General features: G+C 47.7%; 1 protein-coding gene across 3 annotated transcripts in view; it reads right to left on the bottom strand.

Moving 5' to 3' along the window:
- Nucleotides 1–20,284, bottom strand: part of MAP7D1 (MAP7 domain containing 1) — a 63,719-nt gene extending 43,435 nt beyond the window's left edge. For all 3 annotated transcript variants that reach the window (XM_072980246.2, XM_072980247.2, XM_072980249.2), the window contains exon 1: nt 19,452–20,284. In XM_072980246.2, coding sequence (XP_072836347.2) covers nt 19,452–19,515 — 64 coding nt within the window. In that variant the 5' untranslated portion in view covers nt 19,516–20,284. The remainder of the gene's footprint in view (nt 1–19,451) is intronic.
- Nucleotides 20,285–21,217: the final 933 nt, after the last annotated feature.

The raw sequence follows: 21,217 nt of genomic DNA, 5'->3' as shown, positions 1-21,217 counted from the left end.
AAATTGACTAAAATCACAATGTATTTTTTAATCAGATTTTTTTGACGATTTAAATTAAAAAGTCTATTTTTAAATTTTTATTTTATGTATTTTTAAAAAATACTTCTCCCCCCCACTCCTTTCTCCTTAAAAGGATGCTACCCACCACAAGCACAGCTCTGATAGAATAAGAGACAGCACAGGGTACGGGAGCATTAGAATGTAAAATAAATCCAGGGTCCGTATTAAGTGGAAAATGTGATTAGCAAATTAAAGTTTGCAAAGGATCTTGATTTCTCTTCCCCACTTCATCTTCTACTGGTTGTGGAAGTAAAGAGGGGACTTTAGTTTAAGGGCAGCAGGTGGATTTAAATTATCATCATTATCACCACCACTATCATCATTAGTAAGAGGAACTGCAGTTTTTGGAAAATCAGAAACAGACACATAATTTGGGGTATTGTCTTCTTACCTTCCTCAAATCCCAAACACCCTTTTTATCTCCACCGGAGTTTCTCAGCTTTTACAAAAAAGAAAAAAGAAAAGAAAGGAATACAGTGGTGTCCCGCCAGACGATGATGTCACAAAACGACGAATCCACATGACGATGAGTTTTTGCGATCACTACAGTGCTTCGCAAAACAGTGTTTCCTATGGGCGGTTTTCGCTGGACGATGTTTGGGTCCGTGCTTCGCAGACCGTTTTTCGCAAGATGACAATTTTAACAGCTGATTGGCGTTTTGCAAAATGGGTGTTTTCAGGACCGATGCTTTACAAGACAGCGATTTTAAGAGCTAATTGGCATTTCACAAAATGGCTGCCCTACGGACAATTTTCGCAGAACGATTTTTTCCCCATTGGAACACATTAGACGGATTTCAATGCATTCCAATGGGGAAACACTTTTTGCAAGATGATGTTTTCACAAGACAGCGATTTCAATGGAACAAATTAATATCGTCTTGTGGGGCACCACTGTAAGAAAATACATTGGCTATATATTTATATCATTGCTAATTCTAACATATAGAGGTTATGTTTCAAAGCTGCAATGAGAAAGAATCTCCTGAATTGTATGTTCTTAAGAGCTGGACTTTTTCTTAATATCTAACAGAAGGATCTTTTCAGATTCCCTCAATGATATTTTCGAGGGCAGATAACCAGATCAACACTCCAGCGGTGAACATGGGGAATATTACGATTCCAAATTTAGCTTCGCTCAATTAAACCACGGCGATTGCAGGCTCCATCTGATGGCCTCTGAAATGAAGATTAGGTGCTTAAAATAGATGCTTTCACCCAGCTCAACCCCTTATGGTCTTTTTGTTGGCAATAAACTGAGGCAATTTCTTGTTTCCTGTAGTATACTGTCTCTCTGTGCATTTGACAGAGACCAGTTTTGGTTGATCTCACAGCCCCCCAGATAAATCTGCAAATGGAAGCATCCTATTATAGCTCAGCAATGCAAGCAACCGCAGCCCCCCCCCCCATATACGCAGCTAAGCATGCTGGGATGATTTTGGGTACCACGGCAGAACCATCCTCTAATTTTACCTAAGCAAAGAGCCCAGGCTTGCTTTTCAGAGAATGGTGAGAAATTAAAGCCCTTTACTAGCACAGAGCTGGCAGATTCAGAATACCTATTCTAAGATTATATCGACACAAGGAAGTGTAATACTATGCTGAATTATGAACACCACAGACCACCAGAAAGAAAAATAGGTGGGTCCTGGATCAAGTAAATTCAGAACTCTCCCTGGAATCAAAATGGATTAAACTGAGGCTGGTATACTTTGGGCATATCGTGAGAAAACGAGACCCACGAGGAAAGACAATAATGCTGGGAAAAACTGAAAGCAGTAGTAAAAGAGGAGCAGGAGACAAATGAAAGGGAGTCACGTGCTTTAGTTTGCAGGATCTAATCAGGACCATTTTGGAAGTCACCAGTTCACAGGATTGTTGGAAGCAACTTGAAGGCACAACATCAACAACCTACACAGATCCAGCAGCTTGATATGCCACTCAAACGGCCATGATTCCACTCTCAGGAAACCCAGGATTTCCCACTTGGAATTCCCTGCTGAACTCCAGGGGAATGCACTAGAGTTCTGGTCCCCAACCTTGGGCCTCCAGATGTTCTTGGACTAAGACTCCCAGAAGCCTCCACCACCAGCTGTGCTGGCCAGGATTTCTGGGAGTTGTAGTCCAAGAACATATGGGTGACCCAAGATTGGGAACCAATGCTCTAAAGGTTGCTGGACTATAGCCCCCATCCCTCATTACAAAGTGCTATGCCTGCTACGGCTGATGGGGGTTGTAGTTCAGCAGCCTCCGGAAGGGTCCGTGTCTGTTCTGGAGGCTTGGGAGCAGATCTACTCGGATGCACAAACGTTTCCAGTGGGGAAGCCGGTGGCAGCGTGGCAAACCTACGGGACGTGCAAGCTGCCAAAACATCACCGAGAAGTTTGCCTTTGAAGAAGACGATGCTCCAATTTGGCAGGGGGAGCATCGATGACTCAAAAGCCGGCCAGATCAAGAGGAGGGAGCTCCTGAACTAGCACAACAAAAGCTGAAAACAACTTGGTTATCAGGATAGGAGAGCGCAGGTAACACGAGGGATTAAGGGCAGAGTCCTGCAAGAAAAAAATAAAAAGGATTCCCAGCCCAATTTCTGCATAATTCCAAAGCTGGGACTGGCATATGCGTTCCACCTCCTTGGAACTTCTGGTCTCATCATCGCAAGTTTTCAGATCTTATAGATATAATCCAGCCTTCTGCTAGATCAGACCAAAAGATAATCAAATCTTGAATCCTGTTTACCAGCAAGCCCACGGAAGCTTGCAAACCGTCCTCCTTTCGTATTCCCCAGAAAACAGATTTTCAGAGTTGTGCCTGATGCCTCCTGGCTGAAGAGCTGCACATGGATACATGCAAGGGGACATCCAGGAATATCTCTGAAGCCAGCGGGAAGGTTAAACGGGACACTAAACCTCCTGTCCTTCAGTGCTTCGTTCCTCTGCATGACCCAGAGCAAAAGCAGCAAAGCACGTGGAAGAACGTATGGGCTTGTTGGTTAGTTTTGCATGTTTAATCACAGGATGAAGCCAGCCTTGTGCGTAAGACGATGCTTTCATCCATTGTCTGAGAAGACCTCCACTCAATTTACATTCCTGGTATTCAATTATTCCTCAGATTAGGGCTCCCTCTTGTATTTTGGAAATCAGATTTGAAGACATATGGGTAAGAAACTCAAACCACATTCATCTACTCCAGACAAATGTCTGTTTCAAACAGATGACACTGCAAGTTGAGGTGGGCCTGAGAACCTCACACACAGGGGTGCGACGGTTGCCCTCCTCGTTAGCTTTTTGGCCCCAGCATCCAGAATTCAGGGGTTTCATACCAAGTTTAATCCCTGGGTAAACGTGGGCTCCAGTGGCACCAATGCTACAGGAGGTTTCACATCCCACGGGCAGAAGAAATGACACACGCAGGGAGACAACGGCAGGAACAAAACCGTGTTCAAAGCAAAAGAAAAAAAACACCACTCAAATTTGGAGGAATTCTTCAAATGCCATGCTGACAGCCAGAGCTGACAAGGAATCAAAAGAGACAAACTGCACGATTTGGAAACAAGGCTCTTGAAAGAGACGATGACAGTGTCGCCATAATTAACATGCTCGTGCGCTTGCATTTAGCTCAGCGGGGAAACGTACCTGCTACCCCGAGAAACAGCAACTCCCAGGAAGGAGAGGAGAAGCTACGCCAAGACACCCACCCACACAGACGCACGCCCATGTGACTGCTTTGTTTAGCATCGGGCCACGGTTTTCCAAACAGGAACCAGTGTTTAGAGAAGTGCTCGAGAGTCACATTTGAGTGGTTGGCCAGAGGAAGACGGACGGAACCAAAAATACTCGCAGGACTTATAGTCTTGTCCTCCTGTTTCTAAGAACTAAGCCTCAAGGAGGCATGGCAGTGTTCTGAAATAAAGGAAAACCCGGACGCAATCTAGCACCCGAGCCCCATTGGAAGTGACACAGGGAGGCAGGGGAAGTGATCTGAGGAAGCCCAGAGGGCCAGGGTCGGCCACAAAGAGACCCCACGTCTATTTCCTCCTGCATTTGAATCGTATGTCCTGTAACTACGTTTTGGTCCTTACTTTTGCACCGGTCCTATGGTGGCATCTCCACAATCTTGGGATGTGGGCCAGCCCCTGCTCGGTGACAGAAACAGACAGGGTGTTTCTGGGGGAAACATTCCTGCTTCCATCCAGCCATCTTTCGCCAAAAGGGTCTCAGGTGGCAGGGGATGGGGGGGTAGGCTTATTCAAGAGAGGGCGACTGCCAGTCAGAGTATGTGATATTAAGCTAGACAGTCCAGATCTCCGGCTCAGCGGAAGACAGCTCTGTATTACGAAAGGTGTTTTTCCTCAGACAAAAGAGGCTAGCATGAAATGGTCCGCTCTTCCTTGCCGCCATGATCAGACCGGGCCATTCTTTGGATTTTGCACTTCAAAAATCACTTGATTGCTTATGGATCTAGCTAGACGGATGGAAAAGGTAAATTTTGGAAATTATAACTGCTGCTCGTGCCGGCGGGGGTACTCTACAAGCGAATAATAACTGCATGCCATCAAGTCAATTCCGGCTTGCATAGACCCTTTCCAGGTTGAGAATACTCAGAAGCGATTTAACATTCCCTTCTTCCAGGGCTGCCCTGGGAGTAGGCAGCTTGCCCAAGGCCACCCAGGCTGGCTCTTCTGGCACGCACAGAGGGGAATCAAACTCCTCACTTTTGGCTCTGCAGGCAGAGACCTAAACCACACAGCTTTCCAGCCAAGCGATCCGGCAAGCTGGAGTCCTCAAAATAATCCCTCTACCCCCTGCATCTCTGGTCTCACTTGCTACAGTGAAGAGGTTGGGATCCTTCTCACAGCTAACACCAGACTAGGATTTCTCAGTTTGGGCAACTAGACAGCCGGCAGTAAACAGCCCTGGGATTTAAGCTCTCTCTGATTGCCAATATTAAAAGAGCAGTTTGTATCCCTGCCATTTCAAGGTCTGAAGGACATGGCCATCAGCACCGAATGGGGAAAGTGATGCTGCTCCCAACGAGTTTGTGGGCCAGGTTTTGCTTTCGTGGCACACAAGAAAAAAACTGCCCGGCCCTAGATGGCATCTTCGCCGAAAGAGATCCATGTGAAGCAGGAAGATCTGACTTGACAATCCTCCACGCCGCTTCCGTCTATAATTATATCTGAGAACGTGGGCAGGCAGGGGTTTTGTGAGGTTTCAAAACCAAACCCAGTCATGGTTCAAAAGATGGGTCCGCTGGTCACTGAAATCCTGCAGCACAAGGATGGGGTGAAGAGAGACGCAGCCCTCCAGGCAGAGATTTGAGACTGCATTTAGCTCGTCACCCCCTTGTTAATTACAGGGCAGGAGGGAAAAGGTCCTGGCTGGCTCAAAAAGCTAAAATATAGGGTTTGCAAAGCCACAACTCCAGAGCGAGGAGGGTCCCTGCCGTGCCGGAAGACAAATATGGACAAGCACCTTTCCGATCAGACCCCTCTGCACCATCCATTTAGGAGTTGGCCAGGCATACCAGTGCCGGTGTGCCTCCCAGGCTCTCTGTTCCTCTGGAGTTTTAAATTAATTCCAATTTTTTGGAATTTATTTATCTTTTTTAAATAAGGGGACGTGGATCGACACATGATGGTGTGTGTGTGTTTTTTGTCCTGGAGTGGAACTGCGTGGGCGTGCGCAGATGGGATGATGATGCTTGTATATTTATGCATGCATGAACATTAATGAGCTTGCATTTTTTCCAAAGAAAGAGAAGTCTGCAGAGTATCGAGAAACCTACATTAATTTCCGACAGCCTTGATGCTGTCCTGCAAAAGCCGTCTTCTTTTTCTGGCACGGTCTGGGAGATCTGTGTTAATTTTAGGCAGCCTTGACGTGATCGTCATCATACAGTATTCTTTGCCAAGGCCGATTTGGGCTGAGATGCTGTAGCTCTTCCACCCGGTGCTGAACCAAGACAGGCCACCATTAAAGATCAGTGTTTTTTTTAAAAAAATTATTTCTTGGACTACCAATATTTTCTGGGAGTTCCCCCTGACAGACAGAGACATAAATTTGGCTCGCCTGGGAGAAAGGCCTATATTGAAAGGCTCTGAGGCTTAGCTAGGCCTAGCTTCCTGTTCAGAAAGGAAGCTCCCAGCTTGCACTGCGGCAGGAAGAGGAAGCTTGGGCAGAGCTAGGCCTAGCTTGGCTTCCAAGCCTTCCGGCTCAGGCCTTTCTCCCAGGTGAGCTGCATTTTGGTATCTCTCTGTCGTCAGAACAGAGTTATGGGAGCTGTAGTCCAAGAGATCAAAATAATAACCATGTGCTGTCGATTCTGATTTGTATTGACCTTTTCCAGGATTCCAGAATACTCAGAAGTGGCTTCCCATTCCCTTCTTCCAGGGGCATTTTCTGGGACTTTCCAGGGGCATTTTCTGGGACTCCTGTGCAGCTTGCCCAAGGCCACCCAGGCTGGCTCTTCTCCCAGGAGGCCCAGTGGGGGGGAATCGAACTCCCAACCTCTGGCTCCACAGCCAGAGACCTAAACCACAGAAAAATGTTTTCTCCTGTTCTTAACTTTTATAGGTCAAGACGGCCTTCTAGCTAATCCTTGGTCCTTCTTTTCCAGCCCCTCGGGCATCCCTGGAGACTCAAGGCTCTTGATAAGGATTTCAGCAAAGTTATATTATCTTCACATTCTTCGCCTTTGCCTCACTGCCTCCAGACAAAGCAAGCCTTGCTTCCTTAGCCTTCTTTCCTTGCTTACACCACCCAGCTCGCTAACTCGGTGGCTGGGAGTTACAACTCCCACAATCCCCCAGACAGCCAGGGATGGTGGGATTTGTAGTATCCAACAGTAATTCTCCCAACCTTTAGGGTTTGCCTAGGGTGTGAATTACAGCGAAGAGAGCAAATGGGAGCCAAGAAATCCGAGACTGGGGAGGACCCCACTTTTCTAAAACAACGTATGATTTATACTAGGGGCTTCCCATTGACAAGAGAGAACACACCTGGGGCGTGGCTGCTGCAAGGCTCCCAAGCTTCCTCGTGAGTTGGGAGTGAGTCAAGTCCAGCTGGCTTCCTTCTGCGGTGGCTTGGTGCCCTTCCCCTTCAGGCAGGGAAGTCTGATAACCATGACAGGTGTCGCCAGCCAGGTGTGAAGAGACACACTTGCAGAGTTAATCCACAGGAAGCCGCGGGTGCGTAATGAGGCGTGCCGTCTCTCTTGAGGCAAGCCAGACGGGGCGGGGCTGTGCCAAGGCTACGCAGGACCCTTTGAGAAGGGATGGCACGCTGTCCCTTCTTTGTTAGGGCCAACGGGCTCTCAAGCCAGGATGGGCTGGTTTAATGGGGATCAGAAAATCTGGTTTCTGCCGATTTCCTCTTCTTGGTTTTCTCGGGGAATCCAAGAAAACCAAAACCTTGCTTTAAAGATTCAGGAAGCCACTTTCCGTCTCTGCTTCTCACTGGTGCGGCCACATCCAGAATCAGCATTTAACCTCACAAACTTCCCCTTTTGGAGAAGGAAGCTGGATTAAATCAAAACTAACCTTAGTAGGCTGATTTGCAAAAGTCAGTTTTGAAGATTTATTTGCTACACTGTCCTCTTTCAGCTGGCCTGTAATGTTCTTGTTACCCCTTCCACAACAGCAACAAAACTCATAACACTGGCCTCATCGAATGTTTCGGACCCTTGAGGACTAGCACCTTAAAGTGCAGTCTCACCCCACTGAAAAACTGTGTCTGAGGCAGAATATGTTAGTGAGAGTTTTGCTCATGACATTTGATTTGCTTCAATAGTCCAGAGATCAACACATACACATACACACACACATTCGTGTGCGCATATGCATGCATACAAAGAGAGAGAGAGAGAAACCTATAAATGGCACTGAAGCACACTTTTCTATTTCAGCTTAATTACCCTAAAGTAATTTTAAAGCTCTGGTAAGACATTCACAAAAAAGAGTGAGTACTCTTTAATAAAGCAATATGGTCTCCAGAAACTCAAGGGGTACAACTTACTCCTGGCAAATTGCTCTGAAACAGAAAGATGGATATAGGAAAACTAGAAATCCCAGAACCCAGCGGGAAAAAAACACATTTCAAGGTGGGATAAGTTTTAAAAAAAGACCACTGAGACAGGAACATTTGGAATTCTGCCATTTTAATGGTCAGCCATCAGTGGCCCTCATGCCAGCAATGGGTAGACCATGAAAAATTGCTTCTCCAGATTATATCTTCTAGAACTCCCAGCCAGCAAGACCGATGGCTAGGGAAGCCAAAAAAATAAATAAATAATAGTCCAGGAAGTAATCTCTATTAATGTAACAGGCTTTGTGAGTTTTGAAGATCTGATATCCATGCATCCATTCATACCCGTCCCTCCACATCTATACAGTCACACACTGTCATGTAAAATGGAAGGAAGAGAGAGAAAGCTGACGTGAGCTTTATTCATACATGCAGAGGTACATCAGAAGGATTAAATAAAGACCAGCAATTCTGATCGTAGCATCAGCCCCGGGCCATAATCAAATTTAAAATTTATGATTCCCCATGAGATTCTGAGATGCTGTCTCTCTCTCACACACACACAGAGAGAGAGAGAGAGAGAAAAACAGAACCTGCACTTGGCAAAATTACTTTTTAAAACTGTAATTCCCGGAGCCCTGTAGCCAACGCCTCCATTCCCCCACCAATGATAATGGGGGAAATGTTGGGGATTAAACCAGGGTCCGAGATCAAATCACGCCTCCACTGTTTCTGGAGGCAAAAATGCTCAAGCTGTCCAACTTTGGGCACATCATGGGATGGCAGGATTCTCTGGAAAAAGACAATCATGCTGGGAAAGCCGGGAAGCAACAGAAAAAGAGGGAGACCAAATACGAGATAGACTGATTCCCTAAAGGAGACCACAAGCTTCAGTTTGGAAGAGCTGAGTAAGGCTGTTAAGGACAGGGCGTTTTGGAGAGCATTTTGGAGAGAGTTGTCATAAATCAGAGGCGACTTGACAGCACACATAACGAGAAACCAGAGTCTACTGAAGCCCTCACTGGCATCTTTCACTGGCATGAATTTTAGCTGCTGATCTCTTGCCCGGATTTCTTCTAGCTAGCCACCAGGCATAGAACCGATGAGCCAGGCTGGATATATATATATATACAAGGCAAGTCAAGAGGATGGCGGTGGGAGTCTCCTTAAGAGAAGTGTATTTTTGCTTTGTACAGAATTACTATCTGTCCTTAACCAAAACCTGCAAATGAGTTGCCTCGCCTCGGGGCCCGAGGAAAGTGAAAATGAATGAGGAAAGTGTGCTCTGGCTTTTCGAAAGCAAACAGTCCCAAAGAATGCCCCCCGGCAGAAGAAGAGTAGGCGGACGGAACGTACTGGAAATAAAGTGGTTTGAAGAAAAGGAGGAAGCCCGGAGGGGACCCGAGTACTAGACTAGAGTTTGAAACTGCTGCAGAATTGAAATGTCGAGATGGGCGGCCGGCGGGGCTCGGCGGGCACACACGTACCCCACACGTGCCCCGGAAACCAGTCAAGGGCACACACGTACCCCAGCACGACGGCCAGCGGAAAGTAGGTCTCAGCTTGGGGAAGGGGAGGAGCCAGGCATTGGGTGACACTGGAGTTAAAATAGAGACGAAGGAAAGCCGGACTGGGAACTTGAGATGTCCTACCGGGCCCGTCGTTCCCTGTCACGGATTCTCCTCCGTCACGGAGCAGCTGCCTCCGAGCCGAAGAACGCAAGGCGCTCAAGCCACAAGGTTGCCCCAGCACCTGCGAAGTCTTGGATGCCTTTGGGAAGCCCCCCTTTCCTGCCACCCTCCCCAAGACTTGGGAAACTGATCATTAGGAAGGAATTTCCTTCCCTTTCCTTGTTAGGTCACTGGAGAAGTCAATGGTGGTCGTTGCCCACTGCAACGTTGGAAAAGTGTATAGGAAAAGCCAGCCAAGAAACCTAAAAGTATTACGATACTTTTAAACAGGCAGGACTGGAAAAATCAGATTTTTGGGGGGATGGGGTTTAAATTTTAAAAATGGAGATATATATTCTATTTGAATACTGGATATATATATTCCATTTGAAATCACAGTGTAAATTTTATATATATATATATAAAATTTACATTGTGATTTCAATCAAGTTGATTTTTTAAAAAACATTGTTTTTATCCACCCTGCCTTTAAAGCTAACAGATTTATGTCACTGGGAGCTTAAAATGTTTTTAGAAGTTTATTTGTTACACTCCTTCTTGCATTGCATACTATTTTTCTGTTACTTGGGGAGCGGGTGAGATTTTTTTAAGAGAATGGCATACAACTTGAAAATTTACCGTACGTCTGAAATTGTTTCAAATGCCCTTTTAAAGCACTGTTACAAAGTCACAGTCAAATGTTACCCATTTCCTCAATAAAGTAGTTTCAACATTAATTGCTGCATAACTTTCAAAATGTAACTTTGTTACATTTTTGTCATCCAAAAAAGTAAACAGTTGCCTATAGCTACATTCTATCTGTATATGTGCTAATACTGTACATGTGTTGGGTTTCGGTGTGTTTATATATGGACAATCTTTTTTATTATGCAGTGACAGATCATCTTGTGAATCTCATCCTCGAAGTAGAAGATTTGATTTTTAATCTCTAGCATCTCAAGGTTGGGTTTGTAACGGAGAAAACCTGCTCTTTGCTGAAGTGTAAGACCTCCACAAACAAGGACACCAGATCACCAGTGGTGAGCAGATTCTTTGAACAGGTGAACATTATGCAGGAGAATACTATGCCTGACAACCTAGCAGTTTGAAGGCATGCAAATGCGAGTAGATAAATAGGTACCACCACGGTGGGCAGGTAACTGTGTTCTGTGTCTAGTCGTGCTGGCCACATAACCATGGAAACTGTCTACAGACAAATGCTGGCTCTACGGCTTGGAGACAGGGATGAGCACCGCGCCGTAGAGTCGGACACAACTGGACTAAATGTCAAAGGGAACCTTTACCTTTACCTATGCAGGAGAAGGTGCTCCCTATGGTGGGAGAAATGGCATTACCATATAACCCCATATGCAGTCAACATTTAACCCAGCTAGGAGAGACACATATTCCTTAAACTCCTTGAGGGTTATATTCTTCCTGACAAGCTACCTGGCTTTCCCCTGCTTTGCTAGGTGGGTTTCACGTACAACCTCCCTCGTTGGGTCAACTCTAGAGATGGGCACGAACTGCCATTTCGGTGATTCAGCACACTTCGCTTGCTGGTTGAACAGCTGATCTGTGGTTTGGCGCCACGTGTGGGGCTCCAAACCACAGATCAGCTGTTCGGCCAGGAAACTAACCATGTTGAACTGTCAAACCACTGCTTCACGCCCATCTCTAGTCAACTCCTCTGGAAAGTCCAGCTTGGTTGCTCTGATCAGCGCGGTGCAGAGATTCTATCACGGCTCATGGTCTCCCGATCTAGAGGAGATCATCAAAACAGGAAAGGAAAGTCACGTCCTGCCCCACAAACAATGGGGAGTTTCGGAACGGACTTCAGCAGCTGAAGACAGCAAAGGGAGAGCTTGGACTGTTTGGCAATAAAGCTAATACATAAAAGAATTGCAAGCAAATAGAGACATAGTCATCGTATGCTGAATCATTTTTCTGTAATCTGGAGTTTGGGGTGACTCAGCCTGCAACAGGGAGAGCTGAGAAAGGAAGGGTTTGTTCTCGGCCTTTTGATCCCAGAGTTTGGAAACATTCCTTCTGAGGAACACACCTCTTGGAAAAAAAAAAAACAACCCAGGCTGGCTGTCATCTGGGTGATTCGGAGAGCATAGTTGAAAAAGCGAACTTTTGCAAGCTGGGATCACAGCTATCCTTAACCGCACGCTTTCTGGCAAAACTCGCCCAGGGTGGAGAAGGCAAAAAAAGAAGCACAAGGATGACACCGTCTGATAATTCAACAAAGAAGACTGCTTGGGTGCATCCCCTCTCCGTTTGGGGCAGACTGCTTCCCAATCAGACAGATTGCCAGATCACAGCTTAGGAAACTTCAGGCACCTTCTCTGCTTGCTCACCACCTTTTACTCTGACAGATAGCCGCCCCTGAGATCTCAAACAGACAAAGGCCTCACCTGGTCACCCAACCCCTTTTTTAAAAACCCAAATTGCGAAGAGTTGAACCAGAACACCTTCACCAAGTGAACCATCGTATACCTGCCCAAGATCACAGTCAAGCCAATAATGATCAGGGGTGAAGAAGTCAACTGCAGTCCTAAGGCTGGGTGGCCCCCTCCCTCGGATCTGGACTGCAGCCCGGATGGTTGCAGGGCTCCCTCTCTCTAAACCCCTTCTTTCCCTGATGTCATGCTCCTTGAGTCCTCCTCATCTTCCGTGGCTATTTCCGAATCACGACAACCATAAAAGCACAGAGTCCACAAGTTATTCGCCGATCCCGGATCAGGGAGAACAACTCAATGGGCAGGAGGAACCTCTACATCATCTCCCAGCATTCATCGGTGCAAACCTTTTTCAACCCACTAGCCTTTTGCATAAAGCTATGGTTTTTCCAGTAGTGGTGTATGGAAGTGAGAGCTGGACCATAAAGAAAGCTGACCGCCAAAGAATGGATGCTTTTGAATTGTGGTGCTGGAGGAGGCCCTTGAGAGTCCTCTGGACTGCAGGGAGAACAAACCTCTCCATTCTGAAGGAAATCAACCCTAAGTGCTCACTGGAAGGACAGATCCTGAAGCTGAGGCTCCAGTACTTTGGCCATCTCATGAGAAGAGAAGACTCCCTGGAAAAGACCTTCATGTTGGGAAAGTGTAAAGGAAAGAGGAGAAGGAGACGACAGAGGATGAGATGGTTGGACAGGGTCATCCAAGCGACCAACATGAATTTGAGCCAACTCCGGGAGGCAGTGGAAGATAGGAGGGCCTGGCGTGCTCTGGTCCATGGTGTCATAAAGAGTCGGCTGTGACTAAATGACTAAACAACAACAGCCTTTTGCAATTGGGAAGCCAAGCGAGGCGGGGGCTAATTTCCAAGGAGCAGAGCCTGTACTGGACCATCTAAGGGCCTTCAGGGGGCCTGATCTTTCTCGCAGGTCATTGAATGATCTCATTGGATCAATGGTTTGACTCAATATAAAGCCTCACTCTACACTTCTAAGGAAGGAGAGTCTAAGCCCTAAACCCCGTTGGACCGTCATCTTGAAGCAGCCCCCCATCAGGCTACTCTGCTTGGGACACCCACACCCACATTTCTCTCCAAAAAGAGAGAAATCCCACCTGTTTTCCCTTGGAGAGGTAGAGAACAGGCTGTTGCACCGAAATGCTTCTGGGGGAAACCATAATACGATGCTAATCCTGCAACCCACACACCAGCTCCAAAACCTTCCATTATCATCTCCCAGACACCACAAGTTTCATTACTTCTTGCAATTTTAAAAAATGCATTAGAATTCTGGTTTCATTCCCTTGGACCAAAGAATACAAGGTGAAAAAGTCAATGAGAGTTCAGGTTTTACAGCCAAGGAGCTCGAAGCTCGCCCTTGAGCTTGCTGTGGTGAAGGCAGGATTTGAACACGTGGCCAAGCAGGCCTCCTATCCACCCGTCAACACCCAAGGTAGGCCAGTGTTAAGTCCAGAAGAACAGGCTTGAGGATGGCCTAAACCTGTAATTAGCAGAAAGTGCGGATGACAAGTAGAGGAGACGTCAACTAACCAAAGGTTAGGCAGATTACAAATACTATCTTCCTACTTTGAGGCAGGATGGCCCTCTAATTCTTATTTGTAGGGCAGAGTCCTTGGTCAGAAGGAGGCAATTGTTTTGAAGATGGAAAATGGTCCTGTGGATGTCACTAGACTCCTATGTCCATCATCCTCTTCTCACTAAGGGCTCTGTCAGCTGAGGCAGGTGGAAACACAATCCCACAACACTGGGAAAATCACCTGTTGCTGAAGCCGAAGATGGGTCTACTCCAAATCGGGCTTAAAAGTGAAGAATCGAGTCATCATCCATGAGCCATAAGGAGGCAGAAAACAGATCGAAAAGCAAGCACCCACTTCACAAGGGATTCTCCGTTACAGGGAGACCCGTTGCTTTCCTAGTTAGCTCAGTTAAAAGAACTGTTTCCACATCTGCATCTATGGATCACATCTGTATTTTAGGCAAATCGCCGGCCTCTTTTGACCTGGAAGTTATTTTTAGCCAGGCATGTTCGTTTTCTTGGCAATGAGTTCACTGGCTCTGCTGAGCAGAACATGGAGCTAAGGAACAAAATCACGCATGTGACAGAACGGATACACCTCACGCAGGAGCCCCAGCCAAGGGAAGGCAGGGTTGACTGAGGCTTGGGCAAAACTGATATCGCTGAAGCCCCATCTCGCAAGTTAGGTGTGATCGGAAACAGCACAACCTCATGTGTTCTGAGGTGCCTACTTATGCCAGACAGGATAGTGCTTCTGATCTCATACCCTCTCAACCCTCCCTCCTCTTTCTCCCTTGATCCTTCTTTCATTCAGTCTTTCTAGGCCAAACGCAACACGACGCCATTCCCACAATCAAGGGCTTTATGGATGGCTTTTGAGCGGTCTAAAGCACAAAACAGAGGCCCAATTCGGACTGAGGCTCTGATACTTGTTTGCACGTGTTTCTGGCTTTGCTCCCCACTGTGGTCCCAGCCTGGAACACGATCCTTTTTATATTTAATGTTGACTTTTCAAAAGCCATTCCCATGATTGCTATCTGTGCTCTGTGTCCTGCAGAAATTGACCCCTCGGGCCTTGGTGCTCACATGGGAAGCCCTCCACGGTTTGGGACACCATTACTTGGCAGAGCGCCTGTCCCCCGATCATCCACTCGCACCACCAGATTTGCTCAGGAACTACAATCCTCCAAGCGGCCAAGAAAACATCAACTAGAAGCCCGGCCTTCTTGGTGGTGGCACCAACCCTCTGAAACCAATCCCTGCTTGAGCTATATCTGGTCTCCTTCCTCTTTGCCCAAATTTAACAGCTTCTGAAAACAATGTGCTTTAGAGAGGTGTCCAATGACACCCTCTTCTGATCCTCTTCACCCCATCCTGCTATTCTTAAGTTGCACTGCACCCCTGTTTTCAATGTTTAGTATGTCTATCTTATTTTTGTTTTACATTATTGCTTCATTTATTGTCTGTTTGCACTAAGGGGGCGGCGAAGAAATGAAATTAAACCAATGCGTAAGAGAAGTGGCTGCTGTTCCACAGGGACGCAAGCAGAAGAACATTAAATAATAGCACTTACGGAGCAGGCTTGTCATTTCACACCTTGCTACTGCTGGGATATATTCTGAACTCTTGCAGAATGATACCCAGTGATGGTGTTTTTTTGTGGCTGTTATATTTTAAACCCAAAGTGGGAATTCCATCCCTGGCTTTGGAACCAGGAAAGGAAAAGCCACGGAGGAGCAGAGGAGCAGATCGGAGAAAGCGTGAAGGGGAGACAAAGGAAGTTTCTATACGGTGAGGTGGTGACTGCACTGGCTGGAATTGCAGTGACTCAGGGGTTAACTTGCCACTCAGACGGTGGGAAGCACTTCTGTCTGATGGGGTTTTTAGATCAAATTAAGCCTATCTTCTGGAGGCAAAAATGTTGAAACGGAGGCTGCCCTATTTTGGGCACCTCATGAGAAGGCAGGATTCTCTGGAAAAGACAATAATGTTGGGAAAGGCGGAAGGCAGCAGGAAAAGAGGAAGACCCAATAGGAGATGGACGGACTCCCTAAAAGAAGCCACAGGCTTGAGTTTGCAAGATCTGAGCAGGAGCTGTTAAGGGCGGGACATTTTGGAGATCATTCATTCATAAGGGTCACCAGACGTCAGGGGCAACTTGAGAGCACCTAACAACAACATAAACCTTGTGTTCGTCCCTTGCGGCATCAACAAAAGTGGGTTCCAGTCCCCCAAAAGCAAATCCCAAATAAAGCCTGGGTCATCTTTAAGGCGGCAGAAGGCCCCGTGGTCAATATCCTGTCGATGCTGGGCAGAACATAAAGGTTGTACTCACAGAGTGTCCCACAAACTTTAGAGTGTTCCCACCCTATTGAAAGACACGGGTCTCATCCTGGCACAAAGGGGTGCAGGATCCTTTTTTTGAATTAGCCCGGAAGAGCCCAAGGGGTCCCTGTCCAAGAGGAGCAGAGAATGGAGAGGATTCTGCCCTTTGTTGGTTTTGCTACAACGGACTGCAAACCAATAGCGAAAACCTAGAAATTTCTGGAAAGGGGGTTCCTAACACTGAAAAAAAGCATCCCCCCCCCATGTATATCATCTCAATGGTCTAAATTAGGGCGAGTGATCCTGTGGTGCCCAACCATCCAGGAGCCACGCTGCTGGAGGCCCTGTTTACGTTTTGATTCATTTAATTAGTTGACTTAATTGTTTACAAGCCAAACAGAAAACCGGGTTTTCCATTTGGCATCCGGCCGTCAGAGGTGAATGAAATGATGCCTTGATTAACATGCCTGTGAGTAAAAATCAAAAGCAAGGGGAGCTAACCTCAGCTCCCATCATCCTTCCCTATGGGCCCCTATGGCAGGGGCGGATGGGAGCCGGAGCTGGCCAGCACCCTGGAAGACCCGAAGTCTCTCCAAACCTAAGTCTGAGATGGAGAAATAGGTATCTTTTCAACCTGCCTTCAGCAAATTCGCATGTGGATGGCAGGACTTTCTTCTTGTAGCTTATTCTAGCAATGACATTTGCTTTATCCGGGTCTCCAGTTCAAACAAACAAAAAATCACACAGAAAAAAAACACCAGCAAAAAAACCACACAGAACCACATGTTTTTCTGATCAACAAACATCATCTGCCTCTAATGTACCGAGTTCTAAAATTTCCATCCTTGGAAAGCCCAGGCAGACCCTTTACTGGCCGCTGCTCTCCCCCCCCCCCATACACACACACACTTTGCTCTCTCTTCACATACACACACACCCCAGCACATGGACCACCAGTTACATGGCAGAAGCCCCCAATCCCCCAACACAAGGCAACGGGCCGGGGGTCCGAGGCCGGCCACGGAGGGCTCAGAAAGGCAGCCAGGCCTCCTCCCTTTGCAACTAGCCACTTGCTGATTCTGTGGGGGTTTTTTGGGGGGGAGGGAGGACGGTTCCCTTCCCCCATTCCCGGGGCCAGATTTTGTACAGCCAAAGCCCTCCACACATAAACCTTTGGAAGAAAGCTCCTCATCTGGTCAAGGACAAAAAAAACCAAACCCTCAACCCCACCCCCCACCCCCCAGGATTTTACACGAGGCATCGTGGCCGGCTTGAGACGGAGAATCAATCCGAGCCCAGATTTATTTAGTTTTAGAAATCCCACCCTTCCTGTTTGTCTCTTTAGCGATGGACAAAGCATCGGGATTGGAGCCGCAAGAGAGGGCCCTACTCATGAGTAAAGGATGGGCCCCAGCGGAAGCCTTCCACAAGGCCCAGCAGCGGCCCCTCTGACATCTCCGGGGCCCTGAAGCCGAACAAAAGGGGGGGGGGGAAGGAAAAAGAAGAAAAGAAAAAACCCCGGCAGCTGTACTGTTCAAACTCAAAAGGCCAGAAAAAGCATCGGCGGTCACGAGACCTGGATCCGGCCACATTTTTAAAAATGTCGAGGTTTTAAAACCATAACCACGCATGCCTCCCAAACGCATGCATGTCCCCTGGAGTTTTCAAAGCCCCCTGCCCTATTAAGCCTCAGCTCTGTTAAATCCCCCCCCCAGGTTTTTAAAAGCATTGTATAGAAAACAAAGCACCCACCCACCCAAGAGGGAGGATTAGGGGTGGGGAGGGAAAGGGGGTGAAGTGGGGGTCAGAAATACCCCACCCCGTCTCCTCAAATCCGGCCAAAAATATATATATATACTATGTGAGTTTGGATCAACAGGGCCCATTTCTGGATTCCTGCATGGTGTGCAACAGGCGACGGAGACATGATCCGACCTTGTAGACAAGTACAGAACTTGTGTGTGTGTGTCCCTCTCTTTCTCTCTCTCTCTGTGTGTTTCTGTGCAAAGGGGGCAGGAGACAGAAAGCACACACACAAATTATCCCAGACTTTTTGATTGCAAAACGAGGCACCCTCTTTCTCTCCTTCTCCTCCCCCATCACCGGGAGGGCAAATCAGACTCATTCTAAAGGATGGGGCCCAGAGGGTTTTTTTTTCCCTCCAGGAGGGAGGCAGTTTGGCTCTCTTTTTTTGGGGGGGGGAGACTCAACTCAACCCCTCCCCTCCCTCTTGTCTACCGAAACCACAAAAGCAAAGGCCGGAACTGCCCCCCCCCCAAGGCTTTCTCTGTCCAGTCTGGCAGGGCCTCCTCCTGGCCAGCTCTTTTGAATCCTGCTGAATTGGGGGGGCAGTGTTGGTGGTCAGCCATGGTCTCATCGCTGCACCACTGAAAAGAGTGACCCCTCCCCATCTTTTCCGCCCCAAGGTCAGGAGAAAGGGGGCAGGCAGGTGGTGAGCCTAGGAGGGCCGGAGAGCACCCCCCCCAAAGCAGCTGTCGGGAAGATGCCGATCTGGGGTGGGGTAGGATTTGGGGATGAGCGAGGAGGGTTATTTTTAAAGCCCCCAACATCCACAGCCAGGCCCTATGCCCCCCTGGTGCAAGGATCGGGGGGGGGGGGGACAGCGGAATTTTTTTAAAAAACGGGGAACTCTCTGAAAGAAAAAGAATCCTCTCACCAGCAGCCAAGCCCTCCCCAGAAAAGGCACCAAAATAGAGCCCCCAGCTCCCAGTGCAGTTCTCCTGATTCTTTCTCTTTTTGGGGGTGCATCTCATCCCTTGGATGTTTTAGCCTCCGATCTTTCCCCCCCAAAATTGCCCCCCCTTTGGAAAAGGCCAGGCCATGACCCCCCCACATCTCTAGCCGATCCTCGAACTAGCCCACCCCTGTTCTGTGTCTCCCTCACCCCCTCCAAAAAAAAACTCACTATGACCAGGCAGGCAATGGGGGACAGAGAAGGCATGGAAAAGAGGAGAGGCTGGAAAAACCCGGAACCAGGACCCCTCCCCATTTAATCTAGCCCCCCCCCATTTAATTCCCACCCACCCCACCAACACTAACTAGTTTCAACTTTTAAATACTGTCTTTCACTGATGTAAGCAGCCTGGGGCCCTTTCTGAAATGAGTGAGGTGGGGAAAATATATATATATATGTGTGTGTGTGTGTGTTTCCTTTTTATATAAATAAAATAATATCAACATCCCACCCTCTTCTCTTTTCACTCCCAAATCTGGAGGAAAAAGTCCACCGACTCTTTTTCTTCCCCCCACCCGCCCCCCTTCCCCCCAAAATAAATTGCAACCTCATCTCTTTTGGAAAAAAAAGAAAAGGCGAGAGACAGGCAGAGAAAACTCTTTTGCAGAGCAAATATTTACCCCGCTGGCCAGCCGGCTCTTGCTTCAGGGCAGGCCCTGTTCCCACGTCCTCCTTCTTCTCCATGGCTGTGGGTCTGGAGGTTTGGGGGCGGGCGGGCGGAGGAGGGGAGGGAAAGGAGGCTGTGCGGCTCAGTGGGTGGGTGCGCCCTTCCCCTCCTCCGCCTCCTCCTCCTCCGGCTTCGTCTCGATCTCCTTTCCTTCTCCTCGAATATCTGGTCTCCCCCCAAAAATATATATATATTCGTATAAAACAGCCACTCGATTGCAAAATTTAAAAAAAACCAGAATGATGATGATGATGATGGTCTAGAAAAGCAACTGATCCTGGCTCCTTCCTCTTTCTTTCATTCCTTCTTCTGCTGCTTCTTTTTTTTTTTCCGGAGCCCGCAGCTTTCCGACACACACCGTTTCCGGAGGATGGGGCTTGGGGGCGATTAAAAAAAAAAATCCACCAATTTTCTAATTTAAAAAAAAACACCAAGAAAATGGGGAGGGACCCTTAATCAGAAGCCGGCAATGCAGGGAAGGGCTCGCCCCCAATGCAAAAAAAAAGAAAAAAGGAGAGAGATCCTTTGCTATTTCCAAATAATACTTAAAAGGAATAGATGTACATGTATAGATATATAGATATATAAATATATATATTATTATTGATTTTCCTCGCCGAGGCTGCCGGGATCGGGAAAAGCAAGAGAGGAGGGGGCACTTTCCAACGTGGGAGGTTGGAAGCCAAGCGAGATTTTAAAAAAAAAGAAAGAAGGAGAGCCCCCACCCTGGAGAAATCCAGCGGCCCCTCGTCCAGTTGCAGCGGCGCTTCCCAGGACTGAACAGCCGCTGCGCTGGCCGAGGCTGCGAAGCCGGGAGGGACCATTTGTGCAAAGGACGGGGGGGGGAGAGAGAGGGGCCTCCAGCTGGCCCCCCCTCCGGGTTTCTTTCTCTCTCATCCTCTCCTTGGGCGTGAAAAGGGGGGGTTGCAATGGAGAAGGTCCTCTGGATGACGAGGCTTCGAGAGGAGAGGGGGGGCGAGGGGCGAAAGTTGATCCCCTAAAACTCCCCCCTTTTTCTGGGCTCCTTTTGGTCGCGTCCATAGACAGGTCCAGACTGTGTCGGGAAAGTTGGATTCTTTCGCCTGGCAGCTGAGCGAGTGACTCATGGAGCGCAAGGGAAGGGGAGGACGGGGTGGTGGACTTGGGGGGAGGTCGGATCGGGTTTAAAGGACTTGGTGGGTGGGTGGGGGAAAAATGAGATTTGCAGGCCTGATGGGGGGGCCTCTTGCTTTCAAGACACCCCCCCCTTTTAAAACAGGAGACTCAGAGTGGACTTTCTGCCAGTCGTTTGCAGCGCAGACCAACCTTGCAGGGCTGTCGTGCGGCAAAAGGAGGAGGGAGAGGGGAAAAGCGAAGCTGCCCGGGCGACCTTGGAAGGTGGGGCTCAGAATGTAACTACATCAATAAAAATAGAAACACTTGCATTCAAGAAAGGCAACAAATCAAGGCGTCTACGTTAAACGGATCGAGGCCCGCGCATTCGAGTGAGTGGTGCATAAATAAAGGTGTTCTCTTTTTTTTTTTGCATGAAATAGAAATGAAAACATTTGCATTCTGGAAACCAATCAAGGCATTTGCATTAAATAAATCAAGGCACCGCCCTGGGTGAGTGAAACAAAGACATTTGCATGAAATAAAAAAGAAAAGTACAGTAGAAACGTTTGCGTTCAATAAATGAAACGAATAAAAGCATTTATAGGAAACAGACCAAGGCACCAC

Source organism: Pogona vitticeps, chromosome 9 (genome assembly GCF_051106095.1).
Source record: "Pogona vitticeps strain Pit_001003342236 chromosome 9, PviZW2.1, whole genome shotgun sequence".
Lineage (NCBI taxonomy): Eukaryota > Metazoa > Chordata > Lepidosauria > Squamata > Agamidae > Pogona > Pogona vitticeps.
This window is presented reverse-complemented; position numbering and strand designations above follow the sequence as displayed.